The 13,565-nt window shown below is 37.3% G+C and overlaps 1 protein-coding gene across 1 annotated transcript in view; it reads left to right on the top strand.

Annotated features, from left to right (window-relative positions):
- The first annotated feature begins 2,807 nt into the window (after positions 1-2,807).
- Positions 2,808-13,565, top strand: part of ece2a (endothelin converting enzyme 2a) — a 77,513-nt gene continuing 66,755 nt past the window's right edge. The window contains exon 1 of the mRNA XM_083526133.1: positions 2,808-3,283. Within this exon, the coding sequence (XP_083382259.1) occupies positions 3,124-3,283 (160 nt within the window). The 5' untranslated portion in view covers positions 2,808-3,123. The remainder of the gene's footprint in view (positions 3,284-13,565) is intronic.

Genomic DNA, 13,565 nt, shown 5'->3' on the forward strand with positions numbered 1-13,565 from the left:
AAATTTACATTTTCATTTATCAGCAAATGTAGAAGAACGAGACAGGGATGAAAATCATATTTGCCAAGAAACTTATTCAATTTATTTTATCCTGCCAATGTGTTCTAAATGTACAACGTTGTCACTAATCTGAAGATTATGCGTAATGGCCAAGAGTTATTTAGGAATGCAGACCTACAAGTCACTTGTAAATGTACTCATACAATACCTGGTGATAAGTCCCCATCCGATGACCCGGTTTTTCTTTAGATATTGTCTGAAGATCTATAGTACCTTTTTACCAAGCAATCAAACTGGAACTTTATCAATTTTGTTGTCAAAAATAGTGTCATTTGTGTTTGCTTTTCTTTCTATAATAACCTCTGTCCAAAATGGGTTTAGCTGGATTATGTCTTTAACATTGACCTATTCAATTAGCATGCAAATGACTATTCAGCCCATTCAGATTCAAACCATTCAGAATAAGGTTTGGCGCTCAAGTGGTGTAAATGTTCCAGTAATTAGTGCAATAAAATAAATTATTGGAGGAAGATCAATGCCATTATAATTTTATAATATATACTGCGTTTCCTTCATATTACCTGAGATGTACTTTGTTTGCAAGACTGACAAACTTATATCTGAATAATTTAGTTTCTTGGGAAGTAATACATTTAAGTATGTCTATATGATAACGGAAAAGGGATTTTGTAGTTTCATCAAAGAGTAGTTCATATCTTCCAATCTGACATTACAAAAAACATAGAAGATCCATTAGCACCTTTAGGAAGAATAGATTCTTAGGAAGAATCTACATGAGTGTTTCTCTTTAACGCTTTAAACAGATGTTATTTACTAAAAATAAATTTCAAATTGTGTTTGAAAATTGTTGGAAATTGTGTTTGCAAAATGTTTCACATAGTACTATGAATTATACATGAATTTGGTCTACCAATCATTGTTTGTCCCTATGTCTCTGTGATGAGGACAGCATTTATTCTCATATACATGTAAACAAGACCATTTGAAAGGTGTAAATGGGTGAATACAACAACTTCATTAATAGCCAAATTAACAGCTGCAACTGTCCTGAGCACTTTTTTATTCTGTTTATACAGTAAAGAATATTCTGACCTAAATCAGCATTAACAAACCACTAATCTAAACTTTTTAAAATCTGACTGTAATCATTGTGTCAAGAAGCTAGTTTTCTTCTAAATGGGGCAATATTATTTAGGGTAAAACAGATTATTGTCTTGTTCGAGTCTGTGTACAGTATTATTATATTTACAGCATTCAACAGGCACTCTTATCCAGAAGGACTTACAATTATCTTATTTATACAACTAAGCAGTTGTATAGGACTTGGTGGGATTTAAACTCTTGTCATACCAAGCTAAAATCCATTTGAATGCTTTCAAGCCTCACATTTAATTGTTGTAATCCAAGTTTTAGTTAAACATAATTCATTACCTCCTAGCTCATTTAAAGTAAGCTTTATATACTAATATAAAAAAAAATAGAAACCATTAATCTAGTAATTTTATTCTGATTAGTGTTGTGGTAGAGGTGGGTCCTCCTGGGCACCATTTACACATAAACACACACACACACACACACACACACACACACACACACACACACACACAAGAATGCAACAGTTTGCAAGATAGAATATTGTGTGTTTCCATTAAAATGCACATGAAGGCCCATAGCAGTTGAAGTAACAGTGTCAAATTAAAAAAACTATTGTTAGAAATTTGGTTCACAGGTTAAAGGCAAGTGAAATATCCTAGAGCAGGTCACAGCTCACTACCTATGAATGTCTAGATACGCTACTAACATGACTGAAACCTGAAAGAAAGTTATTTTCTTTTCAGGAAATTAAGTGATTATGACTATCAATGTGACATTATAAAGTGATGTCTGGCAGAGAACCACACCTTGTCTCTGGTCTCAAGCTGAGAAAAGCCAAGCTCCCATTACACATCATCTCAACATTCTACAGAGAGGCCATTAAGAACATTTTGCGCAGCTACACCATACGCTGCATCTGCAAAGCCGCCAGGATTGTGACTGATCACATACACCCCTCACACACACTCCTCACTCTTCTGCAGTCAGGGAAAAGGTACATAAGCGTTCAGGCCCTCACGTCCAGACTGTGTAACAGTGTCTATATGTCATACACGTGCACTTTAGGTGATGCCCCAGTTTTGTGTAGTTCTGTGTTTTTCGTTCATTTATGTTGTATAACGTAGCACCTTGGTTCAGGTCGTCTTATGTGGCATCTTGGTCTTAGTTTCCTATTGTGTGTTGATCCAACTTGATTTGGACTTGATCCTATTGTGGTGTTTTACATTCTTACTTCTGACTAGTGACATGGATTGTCGATTTTCTGACATCTCATGACTCTGAACAATAATTTACACGAATTGGTGCACGTGCAAGATCTGCTGCATGGTTCATATCAGAAAATCTAAAGTCACTGCACATATCAATCTCCAAACCCCAAACAGTGATCGAGTGAACAGCATAATGAAATAATTTGCCATCTTACAATCGGATATAAAGTTTCTTTCTTTTCGGCTTCTCCCGTTAGGGGTCGCCACAGCGGATCCTCCGCACGTTTGATTTGGCACATGTTTTACGCTGGATGCCCTTCCTAACGCAACCCTCCCCAATTTATCCGGGCTTGGGACCGGCACTAAGAGTGGCTGGGGATGGTTCCCTGACCGGGAATCGAACCCGGGTCGCAGCGGTGGGAGCGCTGCATCTTAACCACTAGACAATCGGATATAATCTTTCCAATAAGGCTGGGAGACTTTTATATTGAAACTTCTCACAGTGAGGCTAAATGGCGAGCACATGCTTACAGCCAGAGTGCATACTACAACAGTACTAAGTGAAATACCAGTACTAACTGGTAGCAGTAGTACCAGAACCAGTACTGACGACAGAGTAGTATTTTGTTGTACTATTCAGTACTTTAGCGTGAGTTTCGTATATGAGTCTTAAACACAGATCACTGATCGCACCGTGGTGTTGATGTATACATTTTCTAAATCACATGCCTCTTTGCCATCAGTTATTGCCAACCTGCTGCTAGTAGTATAAACACTTTGCCTGTTACAGAGGAGAAATATGGAGTATCTGCCGGAGTGTAATAAGAGATATAAAGACGTGGAGTACTGGAATGAACGCTACCAAACCGAAGAGACGTTTGAGTGGTTCGGGGACTTCACTAAATTCCACCATCTTCTGATCCAGCATGTGGGGAAAGAGGAAAACATCCTGATGTTGGGTATGTATTAATGAACCGGATTACTCTACATTTCTCCAATATAAATTTGAACCCACCGAATATGCAGTCTTAGTGCATCCCATGAGGACAGCAGAGGGCGCTGATGCAACGCTTTTGAATAAATCAGACAGGCGAGCAGTATTTGAGGATTATGTAAGCATGAGAATAAATGTAGGAGTATTAAATCCACAAGGTTGACAATAAAACAAAGATGTGCTGTAGATCTGGTTCAGTTGGTGCAGCAATACATTAATACATTTCAAAAAATGTAGGAGAAATATCATTCGGATTCTTTGGTTTACAAAGAGATAAATACGACTCCCAAGTTCTTCTAAACTCATAGCACAACCTGGGCAAAGTGTACAAGTGTACGTAAACAATCTCTGACAGTACCAAGAGCAGCTTTCGCCTTTGCCAGTAATTGAACATCTGCTTTCTTATGATGATATGCTAGAATTTATTAAATCCACTGAACTGAAGCAAACAACCAGCTTGTGTTGAAAAAATACAGAAGTGTTCCTCAAATATGTCTAGCTACATCTGATTCCATCCATTACAGGCAGGTCAATTCCAGTTTTCAATATCATTAATACATTTATGGCCCTTGGCAGATGTCCCATATCCAGAGTGACTTACATTCATCTTATTTGTACAACTAAGCAGCTATCAGGTTAAGGGCCTTGCTCAGGGGCCCAGGAGTGGCAGTTTGGTGTGGCTTGAATTCAAAGTCATGATTTTTTGGATACAAAGTCCGGGGTCTTACCTACTAAGCTACCACTTCCTCATATATTGCATCAATATAGGCCAAAATGTCCTGCATCTATTATCATTTATACCAACATGCTAGTGAATTCTTTAACCTGATTGGTCTGAAGGTGTGGATTCATTTGATATAACAGAAGTGAACTTCTGGTTGGGTTACATCACACCTCTCTGGCTTTGATTATTTTATGATTGCACCCTTTAAAGTATTTAATTATGTAATTATATCAGTACTTGTATAATTTTTTTTTCACGTCAGTCTGCCTCACTACTCAACAAATAAAACCATCTTGCATTTGTCTATCGTTGGTATATGTTTGCCGTAGCTAGATGTAAAATTTAAACAAAAATGATTGATGAGCAAAAGAAGAAGTGTCTTCTTTTCTGATTTGCTGAATGTCTCTGAGCATGCTGAGCAAGCAATCCCAGAAGAGCTTCACCAAATATTACAAGAAGCTACATAATAATGAATAAATTATATAGTGTTATTACTTTTGAAAACAATTTGGTAATTTCATAGACCCTTATTTGCGTTCCAGTTAAGTTCTGATACCTCTTAGGGATGTGTGGCTGGAGGACACTGGGCTAAGATTAAGATTTGCTCCAACTCTCAGCATTTTAAGACTTGCCCCGAAATCTCCAGGTGATTTTGATGCTATAAACTCAATCTAGAGGGCAGTGTTGGTCTGACGACATCTCAATGCAGGTGCAGAGCTTCACCCTCTCTGCACCCTCTAGTCTTAGTGTTCTCCTGTATGTGTATAGAGCGGGAATAAATGACAGTACTCGTGTTACCTTTTTTCCTGTGCTTTAATGCAACATCTCTTCAGACAGCCACTACACTGGTGCGAATACAAACTAAGCCTGAAATTCACAGCTCCCAAAGGTCATATGCAGCATCAGGATGAGTTCTTACTCATAATAACATGCTAACAGGCCACCATAGAGCCATGTTTTTTATTTTTTATTGACTTTTGATTTGAGTTTTTCTCGGTTTATGCAGATCGACTATGATGCAATAAATCGACAACTGCGAATGTGGTTTCATTTGTTACTCACTAGTTAGATTTAGATGCATTTTGGTTGCCTGCATCTCTACACATACATATAAAGCAAAAAAAACAAAGTTTAGTAATTAGTTAGAAAGTATGTGTAATGAATGCTTTAAAAAACATTTTAAACATATTGATTTCATATTGAAGTTATTTCTATACTGCATTTATACTACCATATTTTCCATTTCTGATTGAACTCTGGCCTTAAAAGTTTTTGTAGCATACCAGAAAAACTATATATAAAAATATCTATTTATAATTGTCAGGTGCTTTGATTTCTATTTAGCCACAATCTAGAAAATTGCAAAATTGTACCTGTTGTTTTGGTGTTTGACAATCTTGTATTTATCAGGCTGAAGTGTTAGTGACTATGCAGCCTGGGTCTTAGCTCAAGGCCCCTCATTTACAATATCATCTATTTACATGAGAAAACAATTCTACTCAGCGTTTGTGAGAACTAAATAGATAGAGAGATACTCGGTATGGAATATGATGTTGATTCAATGTGTATTCTGGTACTTCTAGATGACTTAAAACTGTTGTCTGACAGTGTGTGCATTTATTATGAGGAGTATGTACCAGATTGCACCTGGCAAAAATATGCTTGTTTTATAATCTCTTATGCGCACTCAGAATTTCTGCACACATAACATTTTATTCTATACTATAATCTCCCACCTTCAAACCCACACACAGATTTAATCCAGCATATACATATATACACACACACACACACACACACACACACACACACACACACACACAGACACACACACAATCCCACACAATCCCACACAAACTCACGCCACAGCTGTGCTCTCTCTGCCTACATGGAGATGCAGAGGGAGAGGAAAGCTCTCTTTAACACATACGCCTCCATTGTACCCAGCCAACACACTTTAATGGAGAGAATGAGGGTGGAATGCAAAATCGTGAATTGTGAGCGTGAGCAGGCAGTAGAAGGAGAGACAGAAGGAGAGACATGGAGAATATGACACAGAGAGAGGGAGAGAGAAAGAAGGAGAGCCTGTCACTGTGTCATTAGTGTCTCCCAGCGAGAATGCAAAAAAAATCAGCATTAGACAGTTACATTAATGTTAGACCATCATCAGTGAGATAAGTGTGGGAAAAGAAAGCGAGAATAAAATAAAATAAACTAGAAGTAGATAATACAAGGAAATAAGAGCTGCTTTAATATAATCAGTGTTTAAATTTTGATTACAACAGCAGTTTTTTATACTGTTTCATTCCACACACATTAACATCATTCGAGCTTGACATCGAGGCTTGTTTTGCCAGTTTGAACTGCATCATGACATGAGTATGCCATATAGATGCTCTTAGTATCAGCAAAACTAAGAGATGATGGTGAATTTTAGGAGGTTGCAGGAGGGAGAGCATGCTTCTTTATATGTGCAGTTGTGGGTAGAGTCACCAACTTCCTAGATGTGTACATAACCAGCGATCTGGACCTGACTTCCAGACACTGTCCAGCACTGTAACATCCGCACTAACTTCTACCACTGAACTATTGGATGCATTAATGTCTGGTTTAACAGCCACACCACCACCAGTGGCAGGGCCCTGTAGCGAGTGGTAGAGGCAGCTGAGTGAATCACAGTCAGGAAAGTACGGTAAGAAATTTAGAGGACCTCTACTAGACATGTTGCCTGTGGCAGGTTCTAACATTATTTTGGAGGATTGTAGTCATCCATCTCATAGCCTGTAACGGTAGACGGTATCGAAACCTACATACAGAGACGCACAGACAGGAACATTGGGAAATAAATTTCTTGTGTTCTTCAAATTTGGAGTAGGGTGGCAAGACAGAAACCATTTCTCTCTTTTGTGTACACACACACACACACACACACACACACACACACACACACACACACACACACACACACACACACACAGAGAAAGAAAAGAAAAAACATCTACAGTGGTGTAAAAATTTGTCTGATTTCTTATTTTTTGCATGTTTGTCACTTTAATGTTTCAGATCATCAAATCATTTTTTTTAACCCTTAATAATAAAAAAAAACTTTATTTACAAACTGCGTGTTGTGTTCACTTGTGTTATCTTTTACTAACATTTAAATTAGTTTGATGATCTGAAACAATAAAGTGTGCAAACATGCAAAAAAAAAAAAAAAAAAAAGAAATATTTTTTTCACACCACTGTATATGATCAAGCTTATATTTGTTATATCTTCCTGATGGCTCCATCCTCAACATTCTTTTACCGATATACCCCATGTCCCTCCTCTGCACATGTCCAAACTATCTCAATCTCGCCTCCCTCCCCAGGTCTCCAAAACGTCCTACATGTGCTGTCCCTCTACAGAAGTATTTGCTTTCATATGTACTTTAGTATACAAAGTATTCATTATAGCTATAATGTCCTATTATCATTTATCATCATCATTATCGAGTCACAAGACTCTCGCTTATTCAACTCAGTTGATCAACTAATCTATTAATAGAACTACTTCCAAAAAATGTTGCAAATAAGACAACAGGTGTCAGCAGTTTTTCCCCATTATTTATTATTCTCAAAATGTTATGCTTGCTGTTGAACTGATGCTAAACTGTATGTTTGTGCCAAGCGGCAATCAAAAAGTTTAATCCTGAATGCGTTGCTCTACCGTGAAGGTGGCTTGCTGTGTGCTTGACCAGTTTTTATCCTTGAATACAGTAACAAATTAAATGTGCTTCGTTACTGTCCACCACTGGGACGTTTGATAGATCTTAAGCAATTGGAGCAAGGATGAGTGGAACAAGGATTACCTGCAATATGTGTATTTTTTTCAGAAATAATTACAGATGTGCTGCACAGGTCAAGTAGTCAAGCAAAACCTTTTGTTAGTAGGAATATTCTTCCTATGTAATAAATGTATCCACTGAATGTAGTCCACAGAAGGCACAAACATATCTATCTATTACCTGCAACTACTCACTAAAATGACCAAAGTGATTAAAATAATATGGCACAGAAATCATGTTTATCGTTTTACGAGGCCCAGAATTCCAAATTTTCCATTTGTATGACCAATTGCAACAATGAAAAAAGCTAGGCTAAACAAGAATATTGCATCCAGTGTTAGTTATTGTAATTGCAGTGGTGGGCCGTCAGGTCCAGCAAAGCCTTCTCTGTTGCCTAAACACTATCAGAAGCACTGACCTACTTTTACAACCTAAATTCTAATATTTGTTCCATGAAATTATATTACTTTATTCCCAACAGTTTATTCTCTTCATTTTGTAGTGTTTCTCTTGGCTGCACTGCTTCCAGTACGTGTATGTGAATGTTAGATTTTTTTGTCCAAGCAGATTTCAGCCTCTTATGTGCTGCCATATCAATCTAATCTACCATTTAGATTTCAAATTGGCCTCACAGGGCCAGCTAGCTGGCCCAGAATAGTGTCGGCATTTTTCCGTCCTCCTGATTGTTTAGTCAGAGCACACTGTTACAGCCCAGTTTAACGGTCAAAACACGTATTTAGCGTTCTGCACACATTAATTTATCAGTAAGACTTTTTTATGCCTACAATGGCTGACTGAGGAAGAGATATTGATTTGGTCTCAGACATACTTAAAAAGACATTTTCGAAAAAAGCTAGACATCGTATGGAGAGGTCGGCCAACCCCGAAGCTTGCTAGCTTGTCTCATCTCGGGTAAGGGTTTGTTCGCCACGTCCAGCCAGTGAATACGAGCGGTACCACTGACTTACAGCTTTTGAGGAGCAGTGCACATTATGAGTCTGCATCTCTGCTGAGTACGTTGTATTTTATTTAATTTTTTAAAAATGTTTTTGTCGTGTTATTAGACAAATATTTTGAACTGCTCCAGATGATGTAGGTGGCACAGCTGCGGTTGTAGTTTAGAGGTTTGGAGTCTTAACTGGGTTTCTTGCTTTAGTAAATATGGTATTTACCTTCCATATGCAAAATGTCTCTCTCTCTGTAATGCCAAGCGTTGATATATTAGTTTTTGTATAGTATTGATGATTTCTATAATTGTGACATGATAGTGGTGGTATTAAGTGGTGGATTAAGTCAGGTAAGTCACCACTGAAGGCCCAGGTGCCAAATGCACAGCCCGCCACTGTGTAATTGTTAGGAGATTAACAATAAGAATTTATTGACCAGCTTATATTAGCTTGCATTGCTGCTGGACATAAATAAATGATTTATGTTAACATTATTAGTTTAAAAACTGAGAACTGAGAATTAAGAAATGAGGATTAGTTTGTTCAGTCAGGAGCAACAATTCTATTTGATAGTATTTGAGTTAGCTTTCAAAGTATCAAGTCAAGTCAAGTCAAGTTTATTTGTATAGCGCTTTTCACAACAGACATTGTCTCAAAATATCAGAGTATCAGAGAAAGAAAGCTCTATGAACCTTACTTTCTATGCTGTTCACTTCTCCGCATGTTTCTTAACACTGAAAGGTCTGTTGTACAAAACATATGGAGTTTTGGAATCCAAGCAGCTCATGTTGTTTTGCATTTTTTTATGACTAGTGTACAATGTTCCTGAGTGACTAAGTAAGGACTCACTAACAGTATTCCCAGCATCAGCTATTGCTTTAAGCAACTGTTGCCAAGGGAACGTGCGATCTTGGTGATGTAATGTTCCACACCTGACTCATTTTGACATTGTTGTTTGGGGTGTTTTTTCTCTTTGCACTTCTCTTTTCATCAAGATGTAATGAGATCCTTTTCTCTTTTCCCTCCCCTTTGGACTCAGTTTTATAAAGAAACATATAATTCACTAGGGAGCGATTCACAGGGTCTGCTGCAGCCTGAGGCTTTGTATTTTTGACTCTTTGGAGTGTGTAGTACATGGGGAGGTGACTGGGTACACACACCACACTCTCTCTCTCTGTTATCTCTCTGTTATATTTCAGGGTCCCTGTCCCTATGCTTTCTTTCTGTCTCTTCTCCTCAGGTGTAGTGTAGCATGTAATTCAATGGAGGATGCGTCAGAGGATTTTTGTCCTGAGACTTCTCAGTCTGTGGAGTAAATAGTAGCAGCTATGTACGTCACAGCAGCAATAATGCTCTTGGTTACGTTATTGATGATGCATGGTTACCCCCAGAGACAGCATTTTAACCTCTACCTACCTACCTACCTAAAACACCCACACACCATTGTTTCTGTTGATCCACTAATACTACACAAAGCAGATGTGGAGTTTAAATTGGAACTATGCTCTTTCCATTATGGTTCAGTATTAAGCACTTCGATTTTATGGTATCTTTGTACCTGGGGCACTCTGGTACTCTGGAGATTAGCAGCACTGTTTGCTGCTTATTTGTTACACTAGATTGTATCTGACACAACACTGAAATAAAGTGTGCACATCTACACAGATGCAAGTTTTGTGCTAGGTTGTATATGCTTATAAACTAATGAATCCCAAGTGGTGTCATACCTTGTGGATGCGTGTGGTATTTGTTGTGCTTGTGATTTTAGTTTTTTGATACCCCCTGCAGATGTTAAAGAACAAGTAATTTGTAAGAATTAAAATTTTTGCATGATAAACTCGCCTAAATTTAATGAAATACTACCATATATTGGCAAAATTCGTAAGTATGTTGAGTATGGTACCTTCTAATAATGTCGTATATTAAATAGGTCGTCCCTTGAATATGATCTTTGGAAGTATTTCGACTATATTTAGGAGGATGGCTGTCGAGATTTGCCCATTCATCTTCAAAAGCATTAGTGAGGTTGGGCTCAGTGCTCTGTAGGTCACTTAAGTTCTTTCATGACAATCTTGGCAAACTGTATCTTCATGGATCTTTCTTTGTGCTCAGAGGCATTGTCATCTGGCTGGGTGAAGCTTTAATCATTTAGTTCTGCAGCATACAATGATATTCTCGACAGTTTTATCCTGTCAGCTATCTATTAGCAGTTTGGAGAAGACCCACATGTGGTCATAATAATAATATTATATTAATACACCTCACTTCTAACCTTTAATGAATATTCCAGTGTGAGTATTTAAGAGCATATTTGTTTAGAGTTAACAATTATTGGTTGCAAGATTCATTACTGGTAAAGTCCATCAGTTCCTGTTCTTCCGATACGATGAAAGTTAAACTCGAAATGATGTTATGAATGAAAGTTATATGAAAAGATATGATGAAAGTAAAAAAACAGTTGTGTGGAAAAACAGTTTCTCAATGTCTCTCTCTCTCTCTCTCTCTCTCTCTCTCTCTCTCTCTCTCTCTATATATATATATATATATATATATATATATATATATATATATATATATATATATATATATATATATACACACACACACACACACACACATATAATGTGTTTGTCTTGGCTTTCAGTATAAAAGTGAAACACCCACATACTGAATATGCTTTTTGTTTAATTAATGATTTTGTATTCCTCAGGTGAAACAAGATCAGTTTAGTATTCTAGATCCTGCTCAGACACAGTAAGTGTGTGAATCCTCCGTGTTAACAGCATTGAGTTGCGTGTCCTCAAATGTTTTTTCCGCACAGTCAGAGGACAAACTTACATTCATTACCCTTAGTGCTGACAGTGTGGAAAGAGGTTGTGTGTGTGTGTGTGTGTGTGTGTGTGTATACAGCATATATATATCCAGCTGCAGCCCATTATACATACAGACACACAAATATATATATATATATATATATATATATATATATATATATATATATATATATATATATATATATATATATATACATATATATATATATTTGTGTATAAGATGCTGCAGGATTTTAATGCTTTATCCCCACACGTTTTAGATCACAAGTTTCTTTATATTTTCTCTCTATTATTCCTCATTTTCTTGCTCTCTTTATTCATCGCAAATACACGATACACACATCTTTAAATGTATTTTACAGTTAAATCTACATTTGCAATTGCTAAAAGTTAGCTCACAGAGTGAGTGTTCTTCATTTTAGCCATAAAAATGAAGTCTTCCTGGCATGTTGTGGTTAAATCAGACTGTCCATGAGTCGCACTGGACTTAATGCTGCTCCAGCAGCCAGTGGAAAAATAGCAAGTGCAAAACCCCAGAAATGTAAAATACATACTTTAACATGTTTTAGGAAAACTTCATTGTGTGTAAGTAACAATTACATAACCGTAGCCCTTACTATTATAATAAAGACATTTGAAACTCTTTAGTGGGATTTAATCAACTTTTTAATCAACTGCAATTTGCCCAAAAGGATCAACATATATACAGTACAGACCAAAAGTTTGGACACACCTTCTCATTTAAAGAGTTTTCTTTATTTTCATGACTATAAAAATTGTAGATTCACACTGAAGGCATCAAAATTATGAATTAACACATGGAATTATATATGGAATTATATACATAACAAAAAAGTGTGAAACAACTGAAAAATGTCATATTCTAGGTTCTTCAAAGTAGCCACCTTTTGCTTTGATTACTGCTTTGCACACTCTTGGCATTCTCTTGATGAGCTTCAAGAGGTAGTCACCTGAAATGGTCTTCCAACAGTCTTGAAGGAGTTCCCCGAGAGATGCTTGGCACTTGTTGGCCCTTTTTGCCTTCACTCTGCGGTCCAGCTCACCCCTAAACCATCTCGATTGGGTTCAGGTCCGGTGACTGTGGAGGCCTTGGTCAAATAGCCCTTGATGCCTTCAGTGTGACTCTACAATTTTCATAGTCATGAAAATAAAGAAAACTCTTTGAATGAGAAGGTGTGTCCAAACCTTTGGTCTGTACTGTATATATATATATATATATATATATATATATATATATATATATATATATATATATATATATAAGTTCAGTTTCAGTAGGAACAGTGTTTTCAGTTTCAGTAGGAACTTATTTTGCCAGTTCATCAAAGTCTGGGGTAAGTTTTGTTGTGGCAATTCTCAGGATAGATCCGAGGTGTTTGTCAGAAACTGTCGCAGTTTTTTATAGAGTATCAGATTAAGCTCTCTTAAGAAAAGAGAGTATTGCACGCGAACAACATCAATTGAGCTGAAGTGCGACATCTTTAGGGGAAACGTGGGCATTACAGGGGAAAGGTAAATTGAACATGTTTACCCGTACCTATTTTAATACATTTTTGGTCACGTTCGGCGGGCCGAATTAATATCCGGATTAATAATGTGTGGCCCGCAGGTCTCACCACAGTCCTATAAACTTTCCCTTTCATTCTTGCAGATACCCTACTATCACAAATCACTCCTGTCACTCTTCTCCACCCACTCCACCCTGCCTGCACTCTTTTCTTTACTTCTCTAACACACTCTCCATTACTTTGCACTGTTGACCCCAGGTACCTGAACTCCTCCACCTTCTCCACCTCTTCTCCCTGCAACCGCATCACTCCACTGCCCTCCCTCTCATTCACACACATGTACTCTGTCTTACTCCTACTGACTTTCATTCCCCTTCTCTCAAGCG

Source organism: Silurus aristotelis (genome assembly GCF_946808225.1).
Source record: "Silurus aristotelis genome assembly, chromosome: 22".
In the NCBI taxonomy this organism is placed as follows: domain Eukaryota; kingdom Metazoa; phylum Chordata; class Actinopteri; order Siluriformes; family Siluridae; genus Silurus; species Silurus aristotelis.